The sequence below is a fragment of the Excalfactoria chinensis genome, chromosome 2 (assembly GCF_039878825.1).
Source record: "Excalfactoria chinensis isolate bCotChi1 chromosome 2, bCotChi1.hap2, whole genome shotgun sequence".
Taxonomy (NCBI): Eukaryota; Metazoa; Chordata; class Aves; order Galliformes; family Phasianidae; genus Excalfactoria; species Excalfactoria chinensis.
The window spans coordinates 111,880,745-111,906,524 of record NC_092826.1 but is presented as its reverse complement, the minus strand read 5'-3'; the positions used below and the strand labels follow the sequence as shown (position 1 = coordinate 111,906,524).

At 40.7% G+C, this 25,780-nt stretch overlaps 1 protein-coding gene across 7 annotated transcripts in view; it reads right to left on the bottom strand.

The window, feature by feature from the left end:
- Positions 1-25,780, bottom strand: part of RARB (retinoic acid receptor beta) — a 317,775-nt gene that overhangs the window by 171,885 nt on the left and 120,110 nt on the right. For 5 of the 7 annotated variants that reach the window (XM_072327968.1, XM_072327970.1, XM_072327969.1 and 2 more), the window contains one exon: positions 17,287-17,786. The exons of the other annotated variants lie outside the window; for them this stretch is intronic. In XM_072327968.1, the coding sequence (XP_072184069.1) occupies positions 17,287-17,464 (178 nt within the window). In that variant the 5' untranslated portion in view covers positions 17,465-17,786. The remainder of the gene's footprint in view (positions 1-17,286; positions 17,787-25,780) is intronic. 7 annotated transcript variants of the gene reach the window in all.

Sequence of the window (25,780 nt, the reverse complement as noted above, 5' to 3'; positions counted from 1 at the left end):
GTGAATACAGTGTTGTAGTCATACCTCACTGACATAGGTATGCAGGCAGAAGCATTTGGTAAAGACCTTAGAAGAGATTTACAGAGGGAAAAAATAAAATAAATAAAAAAATAAAATAAAATAAAATAAAATAAAATAAAATAAAATAAAATAAAATAAAATAAAATAAAATAAAATAAAATAAAATAAAATAAAGCTTGATGCCCAAATCCTGAGAGGGCTGCAATCATACTACTCAGTCCAGAAGTTACACGGTAATACAAGAGAACAAGAAAAAAAGCAAAGGGAGGCCAAATTTTGCTTGACCTTCTCAAGAAATGTTCTTTGCTTTTGCTGAGGTTTTCCTGTGACTGGGGAGGTTTTGTTGGGTTCTGTTGTTGCTGCTTACAACAGTGTGTGTGCAGCTTTGCAGCAATAAAAATAGGGTCCCTAAAGGGATCCGCTTATCCAACAATGCATACTTGAGAATACAGTGACACTCAGGCTCTAACCTTACAGTCTACTTGTCTTGCACCTGTGAGAAGGATGCACTTAAAACTACTCCAGAAAACACAAGCCACATACAAAGTCATGTTTTGGAAATCTCTACTTCATAGCTAATTCTCACTCCAACCATACTGTTGTTTCACTGAGTGTCCTACGAAGTAGCATGTTCCTTGTGATAAATGCCTTGGACCACTTTTTTTGGGTTGAGTTGGGTTTGTTCAGCCTGGAGAAGATAAGGTTGCGGGGTGACCTCATTGCAGCCTTTCAATACCTGAAGGGAACTTACTCCCAGGAGGGGAGCAAACTCTTCGAAAGGGCTGATAATAGCAGGACTAGGGGAAATGGTTTTAAGTTAAAAGAGGGAAGATTTAGGTTGGATGTTAGGGGGAAGTTCTTTACTAGGAGAGTGGTTAGGTCCTGGAACAGGCTGCCCAGGGAGGTTGTGGATGCCCCGTCCTTGGAGGTGTTCAAGGCCAGGTTGGACGGGGCCCTGGGCAAGCTGATCTAGTAAAGGTGTATGTTTGGTGGCCCTGCTAGGCAGGGGGGTTGGAACTACATGATCCTTGAGGTCCCTTCCAACCCGGGTCATTCTGTGATTCTGTGATTCTGTGATTCCATGTGGTAGTGACTGGAACTGACACAACCTGTGCTGAGTATCCTGCAGTATCACTACCATGATTCAAAGGCATGAGCAAATTCATCCAATTCCCTTGCACGCTGAAGTAAATCCTGCACTTGAGACAGCTCCTGGGGGAAGGACTGTTTGCCATTGGATCTTGCAGACCAAATAAAATCAATGGGTTGATAAGGAAAATGGGAAGGCTTAATTTTTGAGAGAGTGTTTTTTAAACATATTTATCTCAGTGCATGTGACTGAAACCTGAAGGTGCATCACAATGACAATGGAAAAATCCTTAAAACTGCAAATTTTGGCACCACGTTTTCATAAGATCCCTTCCACCATCACCAAGAATTATGTGACAGGCACTCTGGAGGAGAGATTTACAACTTTCTATTCAAGCCCCCCGGCCATCAATCTAAAGAATCAATTCCTGCTACTTTCAAACAGTAATGCAACCAAAGACAGGCCAAATACACATCCTTAAAAATACAATCACAAAGTCAGAGTGTACAGAAGGTACCTCCGTTACATAGTTATGAAACCAGTAAGCCACATCCATCTTTACCAACATGTTTTGCCTTTGCTGATGCTGTTTTGAAACAACACAAGGACTGCAAGATGATTTTCTTACTGAGTAGCACCATACTTTGAGTAATACATTACTGGTGGGACTCCCCTGATGATGTATTACACTAATGCATCATTAGGATGATGTTTTGCACTGATGATATATTACAGTGCAACATAATGAGAGCAATAGCTCACTGGGTGCATAATCCTGCCAGGAGCTGTGCGCCTGCAGCTCTCTGACTTCATTTGCAGCTCGGGGTGTCCAAGGCTGAGATGGATTAGATCCTCAGATACACACAGCATAAAGGATAGCATGGTCAGAGAAACACCAACACACAGGTGAGTGCTGTTAATTACAGGATACATCATACAGTGTGCTAATATCACGAATTACTTTGGCATCGCATTTTTACACCTGCGCAAAACATCTTCAGACTAGGAGAAGCTGCTGCAGAGAGGGCTGCCGAGGTCACTTATCTTTATGCTTGCCTGCAGCAGCCATGCTAGGAGGCTGTTCGGTAGCTTGCAGCTATGATAAAAATATTGACCCAAGTATTCCACGTCAAATGTCTGTTCCAAGGAAGATGAAGCTGGGGGAAGAAGTTGGCCCTTTACTTTTAGTCAGTAACTTCAGTAAAATCAGTTTCATTCAGCTGTTTCTATGAACCAGACTCAGAAAAACAACAACAACAACAACAAGAACAACAACAACAACAACAACAAACCAGGTAGTTTTGCCAGAAAGGAAAGATTCTAGTGAGGTTTTTTTTCTGGCCTTTTCTGAAAAACAGAGCTATTTGATCTGTATGAAAATTGAAAAGATCTCTGCACAGTGATCAGCATCACTGATAAGAGGGCAGATTTGTGAACTATTCACTGTTAAGCCATATATGATGTTCAGAGAGATGGTAAATTGATGCATAAACAAGGAACAAACAAGCCAGTTTGGTTAACAGAAGAACTCCTTGAGTCTCTTGCAAAACCATTAGCGTTTACAACTGAACCACAAATTCATTATTATTTAGTTTTCTTTTCAGTAACTTTGGGGTACTTCTTGACCAAGGGTCCATGCATGCACACAAAAAAATATCGGATATCCTGCTTGCAATCTCCAAATTCATGGATTTACTCAGTTCTGAGAAACAGCGGTATTTTAGACAACTGCTGAATGCGCTCCGCAGGTTCGGCTCCCAAGTTCTCCTCAATAACAACCATCCATGATGGACAGCCCAGACTCTCTGGGGAACATAAGCTTATCTGCTCATAAATTCAGGAAAAAAAATAAAAAATACTGGCTTTCATAACTTTCTCCTGACAACTGTAATTGAGAAACCACAGGATATTTAATGAATCAGAGTGAGTACAGCCATCCCAGCTATCTAAATGATGAGTTAATATATCCGATCTTTTTCTTCATGTGTAACCTTTCAGACTGCCTGAGCTACAGAGCCTCGTAGATGCTATCTTCAGCCAGTTAACAAACAGGTTGAGAACAGAGATCTGATCTTTCCAGTTCCCATCTTTTACCCAGTTCCATTTGCACCAGCAAAGAAAAGCACTGTTTTAGAAGACTAATTCTCATCAGTCTCCCAGCTTTGTTTAACCTCCAAGACATGCTGAGATAAATGAATTTATATGAACAAGATTATGCCAGACGAGCATCATAATGCCTTGGAGAGTGGCATGAGCCTACTCATCAGGGTAGAGGGGTCAGAAGGCAGCATGCTCTGCACGACCAATGCAGCAAGAAGGGAATAGCACAGCCCACACAAAGGAAGCGGCTATGCTGTCCCAGAGCCTGGGGCTGGCAGTGAAAACTCAGCCCTTAAGGAAGCTGGAAAAAAACAGAAAAGAAAAAAAAAAAGACCAGAATGGATTCATGCATTTCCTCCACAACGCGCCCATGTAGGGGCCAACTACATTCTGGTCATAAATTCTCTGGCACAGGAGCATTATACCAACTGAAAGGAATGTCTTTCCATCTGTGTATTTCCCCTAAGGCGCTCACTTGATAATGAAACCAGTTAAGGTCTTTGGGTTCACAATGTTATTATAGTCGGATAATATTTTGTTTGCAGCAGAGCCTGAAGAACTCCTAAGTAGCATATTACAGGCACTATACACCTGTTAAGTCATGGCGTTTCTTCTGTAAGTGGACAAATCTGTTTTAGCCATCTCCAGAGATTTTCCGCTCACAGTTAATTATGAAGCGCTGACTGTACTCATTTCCTGATCTTAAAGGGAATCTATAACAAATTTATGCCACAGGTGAAGTCTGTTCCCTCTGTCCCTCAGAAATACCAGCAATCCTCCTAGAGGCATTGACTGCTTTCCTTCACCCCTTTCCCCTGCTCTCCTGGTGCCTGTGCTCCAACAAAAAACAGGCTCAGAAAATTGGGAAAAAAAAGTGCATGCTTCTAACCAGCTGAGCAAGCTCCGTGTTTTAGAAAATAATAAAAACACATTTGAACAAGCACACACACAAACAAAATATCACATGTGGCCAGTCAAAGGTTGTTCTGAAGAGACCCATGGTGGACATCCACAGGATGGACCTGGTTTGCTGCAGCCCCAGTTGCTCTGCAGCCAGTGATGCTCACAGGAAGAGCAATCCAGCACAGCAGTGGGGTTTTCTTCACTCTCTGCGCATGCATGCATTGCTACAAGTGTCCAAGTGCTTACAAATGATATGGGGAATAATTTTGTTTAAAGAGATTACTGGGCTCAGGAAGAAGTTTGCCCTTTGTTTAGTTCTAAACTCGTGAAATCCGTGTTCATCCTAAGATAAATATTGTACTACACAGTTTTGATCAAAACCATAATTGTGCCTTGTACAGTACAAGATATTCTGAAATGAGGTCAGGTAAGATAAGCATTCTGGGGAAAAAGATAAGGAGAAGTAGTCCTTCCTAAGAAAAAAAAGGCACTTTGTTCTGACAGAAACCATTCTTCATACTTCTTCTAACAGGATAGTGTCCCAGGCACAAATGCATGGACACAAGTCTCCCTGACCTCAGAGATATATGCTACATCAATGGTTCCCCACTTTAGGAACCATCAGACAGTTGACAAGGATCAGCATTTTTCTCTGATCGCCACATGTGCTCACCATCAACCTTCTGATCAGAAACTCATTAAAGGTGATGTGACTCAGCAAGTCTGGTTGTACCTTGTTCCCTGCTGCCCCTGGAGGACAATCAGTTCTCTGACGGCTTCAGTTTGTGCCATCTCGTATAACTTAAGAGATAATTCAGTAACCAGCTCACACATTTACAAGCTCTTTTACATGCAGGCAAAAGCTACTTCCTGCGCAATCATCAAGACTCAGACTCTTTCCCTGCCTGACCACTCCTTCTGCTGACTATCAAGAACAACCCTTACCATCCTAGAGAAGGATCTGCATCCCTCTCGTCAAAGACATCACCTTACTGAAGGTGCTGTCCTTCTGTATTGAAGATAATCATGAAGCAATTCCTCTAGTACTGAAAGAGGGAGCAGAGTTATCTTCTGCAATTTTACATACAGTTGTATGTAGGCTTCTGTTTTGGAGGGAAGCAGAGAAACAGCACAGAAATAATTTAAAAAGACAGACTCGGGGGGACAGATGGACTTAGACCTGAATAAGAAACAGACCTTGGATACTGAATTCCTTGTTTATTATTATGGTATAGCTCTTTGCCCTCCTCAAACAAGAGATCTGTCTGCAAAGTACATTTTTCTTCCAAAAAGAAGAAACCTGCTAGACCCCAAGATGTGTTCACAGAATCTAACCAGACATGAGTACAGAGACACTAATATCAGGGAGTCACTGCACAAGCAGAACTTCGGGAGAACAGTTTTAACAACATTGTTTAGACCTTCTTAAATGTTCTGTTCCAAAAGAAAGCATCTACTTAGCAGGGACATGCGTTTCTCATCTTTTCCTTGCTTTCACATTGGGATTACAGCAATGCAGACTTCTGGGCATTTAAAAAAGTATCACAGCCCAGAAAAAAGTTGAGTAAGTGACAACTTAAAGAGAAAAGAAATGCACTTATCTCACACTTCTAAGTGCAAATAGTCTTCCTCTGTACAACTGATGACCTTTGCAAATTTGGGGTTGTCCGCTGTATATTTTCATCACTGTTAGAAACGTAACAACACATCTATGGAGTGCTTCACAATTTTGACAGAGGTTTGGCAGAAGCCCATTTTAAACTGACATTAGGAGTGACTTTTTCTATACTTGCACTGTCGATGGAGTGCTCCATTTAGACTTTTACCTTTGCTATAGAACACTTCAGCTGTGTCTTGGACAGCAAGTTAAAAATTATTTGGTTATTGAAAAAAAGGTGAAACCAGGGTATTTCCCATATAACATTGCAGTACTTGTGGAGTTCAACAAAGTGGTGCATTTTTTGTGACTCTTGCCATATATTTTAATTTACTTTCCCAAATCTAGCAACGATTCACATTTTTTACTGTAAACAAACACAGTTACCTTTTTGCAAAATCAAAGACACTGCAGTATGTTTCCAGCAAGTTTTGTCCAAGCAACTACATATTAAAATGGCAGACATCCCTTCAAATAACATCCTGGCAGAGCTTGCTTCTTCTGCAAGTAATAAAAGTGGAGGAGAGCAAATCGTGCTCCAAGATGTTTGGCTACAGCGGTATGAGACGGTTGATGTGTTCCAAATGTCTGTCAGATTACTTAGCAAAACCAACCACTGTTAATCAATAGCGAAATCTTTTTCTTTGTGGTTTAGCTATATTTCTGTTTTTGTTAAACAGAAGAAAATTGCCAATTAGGTGGACTCTGCTAGACCGTGCAGCTAGGGGAAACATACTGTCAAACTGACTGGCTTAGTTAAGAGTTAAGAGGACACAGTTCAATTGCAGTTCAATTACAATACTTAATCGATCACCGACTGCCCATGCGGGCTTTGTGAAGCAAGTTGCGGCATCTTACTCTTGCTCTTTACAAAAATCACGTCAGCCTCCAGAGTCTGCCCTGGTTTTAAGCATTCAATCATTTCTTTAAAAAGCACCAAGACCAGATTTGCATTCTAGGATGTGAGCCTTCTTTCACCTCAGTCATTTGGCTCAGAAGTCGCATCCTTTTCCCTTACTCTTTGTGCGTCTGTCTTATTTTTTTTATTCCAAACTACTTGGAACGGAGATCGTATCTCCCTCTTTGTTTGGAAACTCTCTAGCAGTTTGTGTATTGCAGCAGTATAATAAATAAAAAGTAATAAAAATGTTAGGAAAGTCCTTAGAAAAGTCCGTGTTATTTTTACAATTACTCATGCTGTCGCTATTTAAGAAACAATGCCAGGAAGATCTAGAAGGGGACTTAAAACAGTTTCTGCAAGAATATGCAATCAAAATGATGATGTTACCAACAGCAAAATGCTTTGCAAGGTGTACAGCTTCTCATGCTGCTTTTTCAAGTGCTTCTAACAGATGTTCAATTTCAAGTGGTCTGCAGATACCAATAGGCTTATAGTTGTGCATGAATCGGAGCAGCAGATGTGCCCTGCATTATGTTTTGCTATTCCCTTTATGAATTGATATGTCACCTCGTGGGTTTATAGCTAGTTAATTTTGCAATGACATCACTATTTCTGTACTTGTAATGATTCTCACAGGACTTAATTTCTCAAACACAACTCTTGATCCTTGAATTGCTATGTGAAAGCAATATATAATAAACAGATTTGTTTACATGATACAGTTCAATTTCCCACCAAATGTCTTCACCGATAGCTTTTAGGTAATGTTGGGATGCAGGTGAATTCTTTCAAAGACTGTAGATTTACAATAAAAGACAATATGGTCTTGTTTCAGGACAGCAGACAACTGTGCATCTCTCTGCAGGATCATTACAAGCAAGCACGTACTGCTTAGTGGTTGGAAGAAACAAGCATAGAGAATGGAGTAAGCACAGAAACAGCAGAGATTCCCTCTAGCTCTGCTAGTGGTACCCAAATGAAATCACACTACACAGGAAACTGCACAGTGTTTTCTACTGACTGTGACAGGGCAGCACTTGATCTAGACAGGCTCAAGCAGTGGGCCCAGGTGAACCTCATGAGGTTTAACAAATCCAGGAGCAAGGTCCTGCACATCAGTCAAGGCAACTCCTACTATCAGAAAAAGCTGGGGAGTGTAAGGATAGAGCACAGCCTCACTGAAAAGAACTTGGGGAGTACTGGTGGATGGCAAACTAGACATGAGCCAGTAACATGCCCTCACAGCCCAGAAGGTCAACTGTATCCTGGGCTGCATCAAAAGAAGCGTGGCCAGCAAGTTAAAGGGAGGTGATCTGCCCTTCTACTCTGCACTGGTGAGGCCTCACCTGGAGTACTGTATCCATACATGGAGTCCTCAGTACAGTAGAGATGTGGACCTGTTGGAACACTTCCAGAAAAAAGCCACAAAAATGATCCAAGTGATGGAAGACCTTCCCTACGAGGACAGGCTGAGGGAGCTGGGGTTGTTCAGTCTGGACAAGAGAAAGCTCCAGGGAGACCCGAGAGTGTCCTTTCAGTATCTAAAGGGAGGCTATAAGAAAGGACAGACTCTTTGTCAGAATCTGTTGTGAGAGGACAATGGAAAATAGTTTCAAACTGTTTGATATAAGGAAGTTTTTCACAATAAGGGGGGTGAGGCAGTGGAACAGGTTGCTCAGAGAGATGGTGGAAGCTACTTCCCTGGCTGAAGTGAGGCTCTGAGCAACCTGATCTAGCTGTAAGTATCCATGTTCATTGCAGGTGAGTTCTATTAGATGACCTTTAAGGTCCCTTCCAACTCCAAAAGATTCTGTGATTCTGTGATTCTTTTATCTCAGGTACTTTCAGTCTTCAATCAAAGAGAGCCAAGCCTTTTCTCCCACAAATAAAGCTGCAGAGGTTAATACAGTGGAGCCAGTTCTTGTGGAGAACCTTGTGGTAGCATCTGTGGGTGGTGCAGACCGGATGGCAGGACATCACCTTCCTCCCCTGGAGTTTGTAGGGTTTTTACAGGACATCCTTCCCCTTACTTCCAAATACACAGTGGAAAATATGATGCGGTAGTTTGAAACATGTTGTGTCTGTATTTCTTGCAGTTCAGACTTCTCTTAAAAAGTCAGCATGAGCATGAGTGCAAATTCTAGGCCAGATTTAAACATATGTAACTGAGAAAAGCTAATGCTGAAGTCAAATCTATACCTGACTGATCTTCAGCACTGAAGAAGAGCAAACAAACTCTACCTGGAGGTTCACTCCTATTGTTTGCATACATTAATTGCTTTCTATCTAAATTTAAACTGTAAGCAAACATGTTATGTAGCAGCAGGCTGCACATGGAGTCCATAAACATCTCAAACTAATTCCAGGTGCTGGAGCATACTTCCCAAAGCCATGGAATAAAATAAGTGCTTCAGATCCACCTTCTCCCTGAAGTACTGAACAAAGTTCTTCCTCCCTACCAGTCGTAATTTCATCACCTGAACTCAGTTCTTCTCCTGTAAAAACTCTCAGCTGGGACTTTCAGTTCCTCCTCACAAGTGGCTGGACTTCTTTGGAGGCTCTCCTGAGAAGCAAGCGCCACTACGAATGAGACTGTGAAAGCCAAAGGCACATTTATTTGGCAAGCTTTCTCCAGCAGTACCTACACTTATAGAGCACAAGTGCCAGGACTGCAACCAACACACCCCCTCTTTCAAAACACAAACTCCTCACCAAAATGTGTTCCCCATTGACAGCACAGTCCCCCTAAAGGAGCATATCAAAGAACACGCACATGTTAGACATGAGATATGTTGCTCAATGCACTACATCAAGGTGCTCAGACACAGCTACAAACCCGGAGGAGTGGCAAGCAGGCCAGCCATTGAAAATATCTAGCCTATTATACTTAGGGTATGGCCACTTTCTAAAAATGCATTACCCAGATGAAATAGTTGAGTATCTTAGAGATGTTCCTTTGAGTTTTCTGAATATTTCTCATATTTACTCTGACATTTCCTCTGAACGTGTATAGTGTTTTGAAAGGAAAGGAGTTTTCTGCTATGGCCAGTCTTTCCTGTTTGTTGGTTTATCCCAATTGCAATTCTGCACATGAATAAAACTTTTGCTCTAAGTCTGATTTCAAACATGTGGTAAAGGAGAACCTAACAATTTTATGAGACATAGTTACTTTTGTAGAGGGTGAGTTTGCCTTGGGGAATTTGCTCTGACTAGATTTATCACAAGTTTTTTGAACCAGATAATTTTGTTTGATAGCACATCTGGCAGCATCATAAAATCTTGACGTCCCAAGCTATTACACAGGAATTACTTTTGTAAATCATTTATGAATATTACTGATGTAGGCCTATTCTGGGCAGTAAGAAAGGAAACAGTGTGCTGAAGGACAAAGGAAGGGAAAAAGGATTCCCTACTCTTTCAGGATTCAACAGATATGGTGGGTATTTATCATTTTAAATGGGAAACATGGTGTCATTGATACTGCTGAAAGATCTACATAAAACAAGTTGTTCCCAGTATTCCCTGCACAGACAAAAAAGAAAAGAAACTCTAGACGTAGAAAAAAATGTCTCTCCTGATGGAAAACTGCCCTTAAGTAAATCTTTGCAATTAAATGCTGCTAAAAGCATAACATGAAATAGCAACCCAAAAATGAGTAAAGGAGGAATAACCATAGCAAGGCTAGCACTAAAAAAAGTGATTTAAAAATAGTCCACAGTGACATGTCTTTTGGGCACAGCAATATAACTGCATGGAAGCCCTCCACATAATTAAAATAATAAGACTAAATTTTCTTAAACTGTCATTGATAAACATACACCTCCGAACAGAAACCTGACAAAAAGTGACCTTATCTTCACTGTTAACATTGCAAACTACCACATGATAAACAGTTTCAGAAAATCACACCTATCAATTTGGACTGGAAATGCAACACACACTCTTCAAACTTCCAGCTGTTACCAAACCTCAAGTTTGCCATTACACTCCTTCTGAGAGATCAACCACGCATTTCATATGTACGAGTCCACAATGGACATGCAGTCATGGGTGGAGGGTGTAAATCCCATGTGAGACAGGAGAGAGGGAGTAGGCCCCACTATGCAACAGCATGGTCCCCAGCGCGCCCAAGCTGTGAGGACTGGAACTAGCCCTTTGCTGCTCCTCACTAGTTCCCCAGCCCCGGGAGGGACTGGGTGTTATTTTTGTTGGGCAACAGCAAAGGAAAAAGGTCATTAGCAATACTCCACAGAAACATATTTCCAACCTTTGGTAAGACAGCATTTTGCTGGGGAATTTCCTTGCTCCGGGGCCCATAATAAGGGAAGGAGCATTTCTCTGACAGGTCCTATTCAACTTCCAAATGCTAGGCTCTTTCAGACCGCAGCAAATCTACAAGAGATGCACAGAGCAATTACGAAGCACATGCCAGAGTTACATGATCCGCTCCCTGTATGAGTGTAGGGAGGTAGACAACCTCGAAATTCAGTTTCCTCCCAAGAAGCAAATTCCTGCCTTTACACACCCAGAACTGATTTATTTCAGATGTGCACACTGCCTATTAAAACTCAAAGAAGAGGGCATCCACACAGTGCTGAGGATTCACCTAGACAGGGCAGCATTACAGAATGAGTTATCCACTGTCCAAGTCCAGCAGTGCTCCCATTCACTTCTGAAAGCGGCAGGACTACAGAAAGAAGTTCTAACACACTTGACAAATAGAATTAAATTTTGATAATTTCAGATTAACTGCAATCAGAAAACGACAATGTAATATAGCCTTATTGACCAAAGAAGCGTGGATGCTTTTGTGCTACAGAAAGCGACTAACCAGAAGAAAAACAAAAAAACAGCAATAAAATAAACTGAAGATCTGAAAAGCAATGACGGTTTCTAAGATCATGAATGATATCTGCAGGGGATCATCTGGACATTTCTCCTCAGATTTGCCAGCATGAGGCAACCCTGGCTGTAGCAAAGAAATCTGATATTCATATTCTGTTTATCTCCCTCTCTCAGAATGCAAACACATGTTCTCTCTTTTCAATAAAGATGTGCAACACATGTACTGAACAAGTAAAGAAGCCTTTAAAGTCAACCTGTTAATTGCAGATGTGTAAATGACTATGCAGCAAGCTTCAATAAAGAGACAGGACTAGGAAGGGGAAATGGAAAAAAAAGGGACAGCCACATAAAACTTAGAAGACTTCAAAAAGCTCAGTGATGTAATCAAGAAAGAGAAGTTCTTTAAAAAGTTAATTTGTGTATTTTTTCTAATTCAAGTATTATTTCAGAGTTTAAAAGAGTACTCTTTCTTATTTTTAAGTCCATTACAAACAGCACTTGCCTCCGTAACTATGCCTAATGAAGAAAATCCATCATGTCTTAACCATACTCCAACCTCCAACTGAAATGTTCCCCATTTGGTGAAGTAAAGTGAGATGTGGGAGTCCTTGACCTTCTGAGCAATTAAGGGAAACAGAGACATTCTTGTTTTTATTAGAGAGACAGTAAACTATTTGAAAATAATTTGAATAGCTGGAGAATTAGTGTATTTGCCTGTTCATGAGTAGTGCAGATAGTTTAGAGTTCTCTTGGGGGCAACACATCGTAATGAATATCTGCTATTCATATTTAATGCAATCTGCCAAAGAGCGCTTTTGGGAGGACTTTCTGTGTCAATATAATGATTAACAACAGAACTGGAAAAGCAAATGAATTCCTACAACGGGTGGGGCTGGCAAAAATATCCTCGAATACTACACCAACAACACTGGATTTGACTGGACTTTTAACGATACCAGTGAAAAATCCATTTCCCAAGGAAAAAAAAACAAAAACAACAAACAATCTCTAAGTTGGAGTTCACATGGTAAAGAACCAACAGTAATGGAAGGAAAAACAATGCTTAAAACCACAATCTGTCTAGCCTGAGTATGTCTGACACGCCTCAGATGAAATACTGGCTATTAAATATACACAAGAAATGTACATGTAAGAATTATTATTTACAAAGCATTATCCAAAAAGTAATGCCATTGTTAGTTCTTCGTCTACCTCTTCCGGATTCTGAGGTGACCTTACTTTCCACACATACCTACACACATACGTAAAATACTTAGATAAAACAGAACAAAAAGCCCTTTATTCTTTACAATGCACTTTTAAAGCACCCTAGGCTGCAAAGTACAGAAAGATCATCTAAAATACAAGTGACCTTAGTGCTGATTTTTTTTTTCTTGACATCCCATCAGCCCACTAAATAATGCTTTCAGGTTTTTTTTGTTTGTTTGTTTTTTAATCATTTTTTAATACTATCTGGATGAAGCAATCTTACTCAGTTTATATAAATTCCAGGACATTCTTGTACTACACTCACCGCCCTTCTCTGCCCCCTTACCAAGCTACTCCTATTTTCCCCTGGCAATAAATGATGGCAGAATACAGAGGTCTCAAAGGCTCCCACTTGCAGCCTGAGGACCAAGGCTTGCTCCCACTGAATGCCACGGGCTATAAGCATCACCCAGGGCAGGCAGGATGCAGGAAGCAGGATGCTCAATCCAAGCAGAAAGGGAAAAATTGCCAGCCAAGGTGTTTTATTATTTAGTGGCTCCCACAGTTTTTGCTGTCCAGGCTCTACTTTAATTTCATTCAGGACACTCTTGGGAATTATGTAAATCACAGTATTAGCTCAGATTAGTCTTTTTCCTCCCCATGCCAAGGCCTCCAACTCACACCCATTGGCTTTAAGCAGGCTGAATGTAGGCTGGCGTTCAAGCTCACGCTGAGACAGATAGGTGTCTGAGTGAGCAACTAATTTCCTCCCAAATCCAAGTCTTCCCCGTAGCTCCAAAACTGCTTTGGCCTGTGGTAGTCTTCAGCTGGGTTAAACCAGCACAATCTGATCTCTTTGGAACATTACAGCAACAGTTCTGAAAAGACACTGTACGAATGGACAGAAAAGTTCCATCTTCCGTATACTGTGATTCACCTGCAAAATTTCAACACTGCTGCATGCTCTGTGGCCCCACTAGTCATAACACGAGACAGCATTCTCTTGGTTCTCAAATGAGGAGATAGACCGCACCCATTTTCACAGCTTCTATATACCTTCCTTCTCAAATTTTGGGTGGTCCTTCACTTGGTGAGAGTCTTTTTTAAGGGATTTCTTTTTTTTTTTTTTTTAATTTTATTTTATTTTTGTATACTTACTCTGTTCCTGGAGATTCAAAGTTGTGCTTACACCCACAACATGTTTTATGAAGAAGGTAAGCTCTTCCTAAGCTGATATTGGCAACAGCATTACCAGTGCTCGGTCTCATGATGGCAGGAGGGGGCACTTCTTCCAGGAACAACAGAGAACTGCCTGTGCGTGTCAACATGACATCCACCCACGTGAACCTCAGTAGAGCAGCTTTTACTTTAATAAGATATTGTGCTACAACCCTTGAAAAAAATTTATCTATTCCCCCTCCCCCAAGAATTTCACTGTTTTGTCATTTTCCTGTTGCAAGCCATGCAAAGCCCGTGGAGTGCAGTTCCTGGAGTCCAGCAGCAATCTAAACAGGACAGGCTGTGGCATCGTCCAGAAAGCACAGAAAGGCCTCGCCTTCATCTTTCCTTTTTGCCAGGCTTCGATTCAGCTCTAGAGAGAATATCCCCAGACAATACCTGCAGGGGTTTTTAAAGGAATCAGGCCTGAGCATTACACAATCCACTCACTGAAGCAGAAAACAGCATTTCTAGATGTAAGCTACGTAATAATCCTCCCATGCAATCTTTGCTAATTATTATTGTTTTATTTATTTTTAATACACAAGAGATTCTTCATTATTACTGCAAGTGCAGAAGCCTGAGTGCCATCTGATCTCAGTAGTTAAAACATCAGCTTTGTGCTGTATGGGGCAAGCACACTGCTAGGTAAATCAATTGGACTTACAGAAGTAACGATCTCGACCGTGGTCTCCTTTTACTCATTCAGTGCTAATGCACAGTTCATGTATGCATAAAAGTGACATTTTTTCATCTTATGACCTCTTTAGCACTGTGACCAACCCTCTAATTATTAAGTATTTTGCACTATGTATCTCGGTATAAAAACAGAAGTCATGTCATAGGTCACAGAAGCAACACCATTATTAACATCAATGAAACTAAATCACTGTCTCAAACTCTTCCTCTAAGTTACCAGTGCTCACAAAATTAACACATCTAAAATGTTGCTTTCTGTTCAGTAAGACTGGAGGTAGCTAATCCAAATGCAGACTAAGATAACCTTCTGATATAACCAAGTCTGAAATAAAGACAGACTAAAATAGAACGGAATAATTATATGAAGGTTTAAATGACTGTAACATAAAAGAACTGTTAAGCTGCATTGTTTTAAAAAATATTAGAGAGAACTTTATAGCATTCCTAGCACATAAAATCATTTCTGTTGGATTTAGCATGAATGGAAAGAGTATGAAAGATAAAAAGTACAACAGCTTAAAGCATATACAGTGTGTGTGTTTGGACAAATTCTGATTTTTTCTATCTTTTCAAGCAAGAGCTGTATTTTCCCACTATCCAGTATAAGTTCAATCACACTGACCTCTGACTATGAAGTGGCTTCATTGCAAAATGACAAAATCACTCTCAACATGTCCACAATGAAAAAAAAAGAACAACAAAAATGACCAAACTATAACCCAAAGCTCAACTTTCTCGCTTCTAAGTTCATATAATGAGCCTCTGTAGTTCTAGTCGTATCAACCCTAAATGTTAAAATCAGAAGTCTACAGGTTTAGAGACGAAAGAGACTGTCATTGCCAAAGGTAAAGCAAATAGAGTAACACAGACAGAAAGGTCATCCTGCAGGGGGCTGAGATGAAATTCTAATTCAAGTCACCCTTCCCAGTATCACAAATTTTTAGCTCATAGATACAAACATGTTGCCTCAAATTAAGCACTCCAGCTGCCAGACTTTCATGCTCAGTCAGGGCTGCAAATCAGTGCTGCAAAGCACCTCTGCAAAAGCAATGCCCTGAAGATGCTACAATCGGCAGACAAAGATACAGACCCCAAGACTTCAGAATTAGCCTCTTATTTTGCATAACCACAGAAATTCAGACTTAATATGACTTTTTTTTTCAAAGTCTGAACACTAACTGTTTTATTTCTCATTAGTAACCTACCTGCCACTCAGTCTTAATTCCACACGAAGAACTGACGGAAAAGAAAACCCAGCATATTTGATCATAAACACTCGGCATTTACAAATGCACCTCAAATAAAGGTTTCTGTTCATACCAAATGTTACTTCTGAGAAAGGTGAATGTTCTAGTAAAACCAGGAGACAAATTCATATTATAGTATTTTGAAAAGTAACTAAGATAATGTCTGGAATGATTGGAAAGTCAGTTATTTGTAGACCTCGTATCTCAATATGTTTTGTTTTTCACCTCCAATAAAAAATATACTTGGCACAATAAAACAGGGCAAATAAAGGCCAGACCAGATTACACCTATTCCCACATGTGAATGCATGAAAATTGCCTGCATCAGCTGGAAAAAAAAAGCTACAAAAGACTTTAGTCAAGACTGCTCAGTTTTCAGCTATGTGTATGTGAGACACAAAGCTAGAATTAGCATTAGACAGCACAAAACCCCACCACTCTACTCTTCAAACGCTTTTTCTTCACTGTGGTTTCCTATTCATGTTTGGAGCTCTCGGTTTGTGTGCTTTCTACTGAAAGGTGTATTTGGACTACAGCTACAAGTCTCTTTCACCTTTAGTAGAAAGTGCAGTTCTGCAAATTTGCTGTTCAAGACCTTTTTGAGCAATCACAGTAATGTATTTAGACAAACATCTTCACAACTGACCTGCAAAGCTGTTTGCACTCTAGGTTTCCTCACCATTCAGTCATTCATCGCAAAGATCTCTAGAAAAGTATCTTGTCTATGTGATGTTAATCAAAGAGTTTATATAACTGGGACAACTGTGTTTGGAGCCACTTAAAGATAAATAAAACTTAGTCCAAGCAAGAATCAAAGTGGTTAAACAAAAACTACAAAAAAGAACCAAACAAAAAAACCTTGCCACACACTCAACAGTGCTGCAAATGTGAGAATGGTGCACTGAAATAGATTGAAGTATTAACTCTATGGCCATGAGCAGGCTGCAGCTGCTGGCTGTCTGTTGGGCTGCCACCCAACAAGCTTCACAAGAACAGTTCTTCACAAGCTGTCCAGGAGGGTAGTTATTAACTAAACAAAAACATAAGCGGTAATAATTACAGTGCCACAGAAGGGAATTCTGTACTGAGGAATCATTGTTAATCAATACGCAATGGCTAATTGTGTGGACTTTCCATAAACACGAGTTTCTGCAGCCAAGGTGCTAATATATGTCAAAATCCATAGTAAGTGTTATCACCCTCGGTTTCCAGTGCTCTGGTATGTCATATAGTTGCATGTTTACTTCTACAAAAACAAGATTAAGTGAAAATGATATTTCAGGAGAAATGAACCCTCTTTGCCCAAACAAAATAAATGAAACGTGGGCAGAATGAACTAGATTGGCCTTCGCTAAAGGAAAAGTGGTCAATAAAAGCTATAATACTGAGCACTTACTTGCAGGTGATGGGGTGCTGCATCCGCTTGTTGGTGGGTGACTCTGGAGTCCATGAAGGGAAGGCAGCGACAGCCCACCGATGACTGGAGGAAAAAGTAACGGGTATGGAGCTGCTGGGTAGTGAGTCATATGTCCATTCACTGCCGGCACTGGACATGTGCGGCTGCTGGTTGTCATGTTAATAGCTCACAGTGTATAAATAATATGTTGCATCACTCCAGGTCAGCAAGCAGATACTTGAACCTGTGAATGGACAGGGCTGTCAAGCCAGCAGGTGTGGCTTGAGCTGGACTGTGTGATGATGAGGAGGTAATTCACTAGATCAGTCCCGTCCTATATTTCATTGCTGCTTCCTACTGTTCTCTTTTCCAGACATTCCTTCTCTGAAGACTGTGGACAGATAGTTGTCTTAGTTCGTGTCTCAGACAACAGTTCAGTTGTTTATTCAAATGTTTTTCTGTGAGGACAGTTGCTCTCTACAGATGCATGATGATAGAATCTGTAGGAAGAAGAAAACAAAATACTGATGATAAGATGCATTTTACATATTTAGGAACAGAAAACTCTCTTACCTCAAACTCTGCTACTACAAATACTTATTTACAATTACCTATTTGTTAGTGTCCTATAAGATCAGCTTTATGGTTACCTGCGGGTAAAATTCTTATTTCATTGAAGCTAATAGCAGAACATCCATTAACTTGATTTCTCTATCCAGTATTTTACATCAGAAGCAATTTCTGGACAGATACAGTCTTGTTTTGGAAGCAGCCAGTTTTAAAACTTATGCATAAATAAATGCCTGAAATATTGATACTAGAGGAGAAAGAACAGCTTCTAAAAAACCTCTCATGTATATGAAAGCTTTCAGTTTCCCAGTTACACAATGAATTACACTGAGGAAGCTTTGTGCTCTGATTCAGAGTCAGGTCTCAGCTCTCACACAGGGTGTGAGTGATCTGGGTGATTTGGTATCAGGTTGTTAAAACACTAATTGGTTTACCAATGGTTGTTCTCACGAAAGACAGTTAGATTGTCTTATCACCACTAAAGAGATCTCAGTGATCACTTGCTCTTTATTTTAGGGGAGTAGATTTCTTCTATTACCAAATAAATAAATAAAATAGAACTTTCCATCAGTGTCTCCTGTTCTTAATGCTTTTCATAGCCCCTTCACAGCCTTACCTCCCCATTCCATGTGTCAGTGGTTTCTGTCCTCTACTTCCTCCAAAGACTGAACCAACTGTTCATAAGCTATATCATCTAATCAGTGGTGGTGCGCCATGAAGCTATTTACACTACCCTCCCATTTAATGGGTAATTTATTTTAGTGCTTTTCTTCCACCAGTTATGTTTACGAGGCAAAATTAATAACCCTGTGTTTCACAGGCTACTGCTCCTCTTTTCTTGCAACTTAGGGTACCAAGGAAAACAGTTTTAGAAAGCAGGCTAACTACCCAGGTAAAGTAAACATGCCAAAAGCTGCCAAAACAGATCCACCAGCACACATTCTGGATGTTGTGGGTATTTTTGCTCTTGTTTTTCCTTTTCCTGATTCTGCTCTGCAAGAAGAATCCAAATATCAAATGGTGAAACTTGTTCCCAGTTTAGCTTCACATACTGCAGACGCTGGCTCTTTTCAGAAACAATCTGATTGTGCAACTCTAGTAAGTTCTGCTGGTGGCATGGGGAGCTGGTGGAAATGCTGTAACCATTCCATAGTGAGACCACTGCTCGGTTATTTCTTTGTGCACTGCTCCAGCCAGAAGTCAGTGAGTGCAGCTCTTGTCTCCTGAGCACTTTCCTACAGCAGGAGCCACCGGGCTGTCCCAACACATGCTGCTGGAGGATGGCAGTAGGTGCCATAAGGCAAACCTGCTACCCCAAACCAAGGCAGTCCAGAGACGATGAAAGGTGGTTTTGTAAGAAAACATGTTACACCCTTACATCTGCTATGGTAAGTGAACAGCAGCAGCATTCAACCCCTATCTGCCAATTTTATTCATAGTTCTTAGAATATAACCTAAAGGAAAAGGCAAGACAATTCTGAAGTGGAAAAATTAAGGCTCTGAGGTGAAACAACTTGTCAAGGTCACAACCAAAAGCAGTGCCAAGGGAGGGAAGCAGTGACAACACAGTGTTTACTATCACTGCTGCTACTCAGTCTGCCATTTGTCAGTAAGAATTCAAATGAGCAAGGAAAAAATAAAAGAGAAAAAAAAACACGAATGCATATGTTTGCCTGTCACAGAGCAGTGGAGTGTTTCTACTCTGTGAGGAATACCAGGAAAGGTTACCAGCTGTGCATGTTTTCAGAAAGCAATTTGTGCTGAGTACAGTCTGCTTGGGGATAACAGGAATGTAGTTGTAAGTATTTGATAACAGTGTAAATTATGCACAAAATACCTTTAATGTTAATGGAGACAGACATGTGAAGGGATGAGACTGTAACAACACACACCTCGTCAGCACGCAGTTCCTGGAAGCTGTGCCTGTCACCCTGATATCCAGCACCATGTGCCTAGAGGTGGGTGAAGCCAGGAACTGCTTGTGAGGGAGTCTCAACAGCCAAAATGACTTGCTAACAGCACAGAGTGGAACAGAACAGCTAACTTTCTGCTTTATCAATCTACAGATTTATGTAACATACTTATTATTTCATGTGAGGTGTAAATATGTACCGAAATTACAAGTTACCAGAAAAGAAAACAAAATGTTTTCTCTTTACTCAAAAGACACCTTCCTTTTAGCCTTTGTGGCATGAAACTTCCTGCAGATTGGCATGAAGGACATCAACCCTCAGAACTTGTTCCTTTGGTCTTCTCTCAGGTTAAGGCAGAGAGGGGAGACAGTAAAAGGCACAACACTCTACACAGTGCATCATTTGACTCTGAATAGTATTTCTTACAAGCAGCAGTATATTACAAATGTTCCTGTGATTGAACATCTATACGATGGCCAATGTGGAAACCATGGACAAAAGCCAACATTCTAGTAACACAATTCCTACAAAGAAGCAAATGTTCTTCTCAGCTTACCAAGGGATTTCAAGTCACTGGCTCTGATAAAAGAAGTTACAGATCGATCACCTCCATTGCTGCACAGTAGTGCACACTAGAAAGTAGAACTTGCTTACAGGAAGCCCAAGAAACAGCTGTATCCATTCATGCCAGTTCAACATCACTCAAGAAAACTCTGAAGATCCTAAAGAAAGCCTTTATTCACATCACTGGATTCAGATGCTCACACTTCTTGGTTTACTGACAAAGATCCTATCATTTGACACCAAGCATCTGTCTGGGCTGTAGATGGATTCAGGGTGAAAACATTTCTTTTCCTCAGCTAAATATGAGCCACAACGCAGAGCACTGTTAGACACTATCAGCGCCATCTTTGGCAGGCCTTTCCTTGTTGTCACTTGCTCTGGTGAATACTCCCAGCTGAAGGGATGCATGATCTGCAGACGGAGTGACACTTGCCCAGAAGCAATGCTATCCTTTCCACCCCACATGGACCTTGAACGTGCTCTCCTCTGGCATCCTTCAATTCTCTTGAGGAGGGAGCTAACGAGAATATCTAACAGGGTGCTAGGAGCCTGAAGAAAATAAGGAACATGAAAAACTGAAAGCAGGGTCATCTTGGTGGTGATCAAACACCCATTCACACAAGGCAATCAAAGCATCAATTTCTTCCCTACACATATCTGGCAAGATTTTTAGAAAATGGCTGTCACTAAGGCACTCAGTACACTAGAAAGTTCTCTTCCATCTTCTTGTCCTAACTGACTGCTCATGAGTGCAAAGCTACATGGTCAGGTCCATCATACAAAAAGCACATGGAAAAGGACCGCAGAACCATAGAATAATTTGGGTTGGAAGGTATCTTTAAGATCATCTAGTTCCAAAGCCCCTGCCATAGCCAAGTGGATCATACAGGAAAGTTTCTTTGAAGGCTAACCACATTCACAGAATCACAGAATCACAGAATTTTTCAGGCTGGAAAAGACCTAGAAGATCATCTAGTCCAACCATTACCAATAGTTCCCAGCTAAACCGTATTCCTCAACGCAACATCCAAACGTTTCTTGAACACTCCCATGGTTGGTGACTCTACCACCTCCCTGGGCAGTGCATTCCAATGCCTGACTACCCTTTCTGAGAAGAAATACTTCCTAATGTCCAGCCTGAACCTCCCCTGTCGCAGCTTGAAACCATTCCCTCTAGTTCTATCACTGTCTACACGAGAGAAAAGGCCGACCCCCAGCTCACCACAACCTCCCTTCAGGAAGTTATAGAGAGCTATAAGGTCTCCCCTGAGCCTCCTCTTCTCCAGGCTGAACAATCCCAGTTCCCTCAGCCACTCCTCATAAGGCCTGTGCTCCAGACCCTTAACCAGCTTCGTAGCCCTCCTCTGAACACGTTCCAGGGCCTCAATGTCTTTCTTGCTGTGAGGGGCCCAAAACTAATTCATACTCCTCTGTTCTCACTGTCCGTAGCAGGGAATTAAGCTGTATTACAAGAAAAACAGGATTTTTGCCTTTTTTGTTTTTCTTCCTTTCCTTTCTGAAAAGATCAGCAGAGAGTTTTGCTCCACCTGCAGCAACATTTGAAAATCTGCAAGTCATTCTAAGATATCTGTGACTGAAACTTCTTAGCAGTCCTTAAGCTTAATTCACTACCCTGACACTCTTCTCACATGGAACCAGTGCCACTCTTCCTTTACAACAGAGGAATGAAATCCCAATCACAGAAGGGACACGTGGACACTTGGGCACACTGTGCCTGGTGCTGCAGGCAGCCCCGCCTGCTGCAGCGCAGAGCTCAGCCCTGGCTAATATGCTGCTCTGAGCCTGCCCAGCCGTGTGTAGATATCCCTGAAGTTTACAGGGTCATGGAGGAAGTCTCTTCTAAGTTCACTTCCCGTTTTCTTGCCAACGCCAAAATCTCCTCCTCTCTTAAATCTTTGGCTGAATCCTACAACAGGAACCTCTTGACTGTGAGGGCAGCCTGGCCAGTGCGCTGGAAGAGGCAAGTTGCTCCTTTCTCAGCAACAAAAACAGTACCAAAGAAATTTTGCATGAAAACCCTCAACAAGATACTGCGTGTTTTCCCAAGGGACAGAGTTGACCAAGTCCTTATTTATTGGGCAATTTTGAGGCATATTTTAATGCTGTTTTGAAAACAAGTCAAGATACAATAGTCCCAATAATACTTACCGCATTTAATGTACAGTTTGTAGTTCATATTGAAATCCCTGATTATGCATATGCTCTCTATTATGCTAGCTGATGACACTGCATTGAGTAGTAGTGAGTAACTCAGCAAATTTAGCAAGAGTTGAGTGTAAATCAGTCAGATACAGTAACATGATCACCCTGCTGGTTTTAAACTACTAAAAATGAGTGGAAAATTTACTTGGAAAAGAAGCGGATTCAGCTTTTCACAAGTCACTGTCAACCGTGGGATGTTGCATTTTGTTTTCTTGCCTATACAAAGAGATTTAATTAAACAATAAACTAGGTACAGTGGCAGAAGTAAAAAAGCCTTTGGAGTGTTATGTTTCCTTTATTAGCATAGTGATGTGAAACTAAACAGAAAAAGCAATCTAATAACAAACATTCCTTTGAGAACTGTTCAGGGAGCAAAAGGACATCCACTTATTGTTCAGCCCATCCCATTGGTCCATATATGGCAATAAAGGTACAATAGAAGGAAACAGGAAACAGACTGGCACATCTGCATTATCTTATTAGGGGCTAATGGATATCTGAGAGGAACATGCATCTGATTCTGAATAGTCTGTACCAATCTCCTAAGCAATTACTCTTAATTAGTGGATTCTGTTTATAGATGGAACTTAGTGTACCCTTCTGTATCAAAGAGATGCAGGCATCTGGAGAGAGATATGCTTTTCTTAAAGGGAAAGTACTACAGCACAATGTGACAGGGTTTTGGAGTTTGGTTTGGTTTTGTTTTTTTGGCAAATAAAAGGTCTCTGAGGCATAACATATTCTGCTATATTATTAATGAAAAGAGCATGCCAGTTCAAAAAAGAGAGAAAAGAAAAAAGACCATACTGTTAATCTCAAACTCTGAAAGTACACATAGAAAGCTAATACTTGCATATGAATTATATGACAAAAACCACTTTGATGATAAGCAAATAAACAACTGAGCCCTCAAATTTTCAGCTGATGGCCAAAAAGTTTAAAATAGCAGCTTAAGTCAGAAGAACAACATCTGCATTTTGTATCTGCCTAGTCTGCAGCCAAAAAAAGTAAACCACTCTATATGACCAGATGCAGGAATAAAAAGGAAAATGCATGAAACAGAACTTCAAAGTCAGTTTATGGAACAGTGGAGCTGTAGCTCCTACATCTCCTGTTGCCATATATTTTCCACTATAGGTGCAAGACCCCACGGGGGAGGGAAGATAAATCGTAACAAATGAAGACGCTATGATTACAACACTTCTACGTCTTGGCATCTGAGATGGCTGTCTACAGTTGCCCAACTGCAAATTCCTTTTTGTCATAAAACTGACACGTGCAAAATAGGTTTCTGTTTTGTTTTTTCCTGACTGAGACTGTTAGGAGATAATTAATATAATGAATGAAATTGTTGTTTATTTGAAAATCCTATGGGGAAGTATAAAAAAGGGGGAAAAAAAGGAAGATAAAGCTTCTTTTTCCCTAAGCAGCTCTGCTTATTATTGCCTGCATTGCAAACACACACTGATGAAACCCTGAAAAAAAAGGGAATCTAAATCTGAAAAGGGGGGAAAAAAAGTAAGAGACACAATGACACCCATTTATTTACACACCATACAACAGTACCCTGCTGTGCCAGCTATTGATTTCAGTGGAACTGAGAGTCCATGTTGGAGTGCAGCAGCTGTGAGTACATAGCCTGAATCCTCATGTGGGAACAATACTCTATAAGCAGAATAACCTATTTCAGCCAACCTTCATGTGTAACATACAGCATTAAAAACATGGCTTACACTTGGAAATCTTTTCTCACAAAGGTCCAGGGGATTTATTAATTTATTAGTGCTAGCACAATGCTAGCATAACGAGGACGTGTGAAGGATTGAAAATCCATGTTTCTTATGTCTGTTATTCTACAGAGATGTTAATTCTGTTCTATACTAACCACATTTCAGATCCTCCCGTCGCATCATGCAATTTCTCTCTTGTTCTCTCCCGTTGTTTGCTGTTTAAAGGGCTGTTTGTAACAGAGGGTTGTTTTTTCCTTTTTTTTCCTTTTTTTTTTTTTTTTCAGAACTATCTGCATTCCATGTTTCTTTCATTACTCAGCAGTTGCCAAAACTATGCTGAGAAGATAAATGGTTAGGTCAGGTGGTGGGGTTAACAATTTACTGTGTGTACTGCCCTGAGACCCAGATATGGTAGAATTGGCTCATGTTTATGTACAGGATGAGAAGTTGATTTCCTGCGCAGTGACTTTCAATCATCTCTATAAGGGACTCTTACGGTTCCCTACAGAGAATTCAAGGAGCTTTGAATACATTTCGTGCTGGCATATAGGGTACTCCGCTTTGAAACTAAATGCATTCCTTACTTATTCTGCCACGTTCAAAAATCCCAACTGGCTGTCAAGTTGTTCTCTTTTATTTATGGAAACCAAAAGGAGGGTAACTGAACTTTTACTTCTCCTCGAGTTAAAATGAACTTTTATACCCATTTCCCTCCTCAATATTAGAAGTGATTTCTTACCATTCAGAACTGCTTATTCACTGCGATCCAAATTTCTGTTTTTACATTGTCACCTCTGTTGGTACTTGCTGTGGCTTTTAAAGACGTAAAACAGTAATTTCACATTCAGAATACCCTAGATAAGAAGTTACTCCATGGGCTACAATGCTTTAGGAGACTGGAGACCTTCCAGACAAAACTTATTTGTTTTTCTAGGCTGAACCTGTTTTCTTTGTTAATCCCCAAAAACTGAAGGAAAAAATACATCACTTATCCCAAACAGATAACGCAGATGATCCTCAATTTAAGCAGCACATACCCATGCTGCTCATTCAAGTCATATGTTACTAGGAAGTACAATATAGGGTTTTTCATCCAAGTAGCTCTTCCTACTACTTTTAATCTTGTTCTCTAACCACGTGTTTTCATGCTTCCTTTGCTCCTTTTCCCTACAGTTCAGAAAAACCAGACTGAGCTTTTTGACCCAAACCATCCTTTACCATCCCATCTGTCCAAGCGTGCTATTTTGATCCAACCTACCTCTATGTGAGGTTGCAATCCATGAAGAGTAAAATTATTGTTTCTGTGACCAAGTAACCTAAACCCTTGGACTTTCCTTTATCAGTCAGTCAAGGCAGAGAAAAAGAACCACAGACAGAAAGGATGAGCTGTGATGAGCACCAACAGACTGCTAAGCATCCATATGCCAACAGGTAGCATCTAAAGCCAACTTTATTCTTTACCATTTGTAAAAGAAAGGTAGCACCCATGACCTC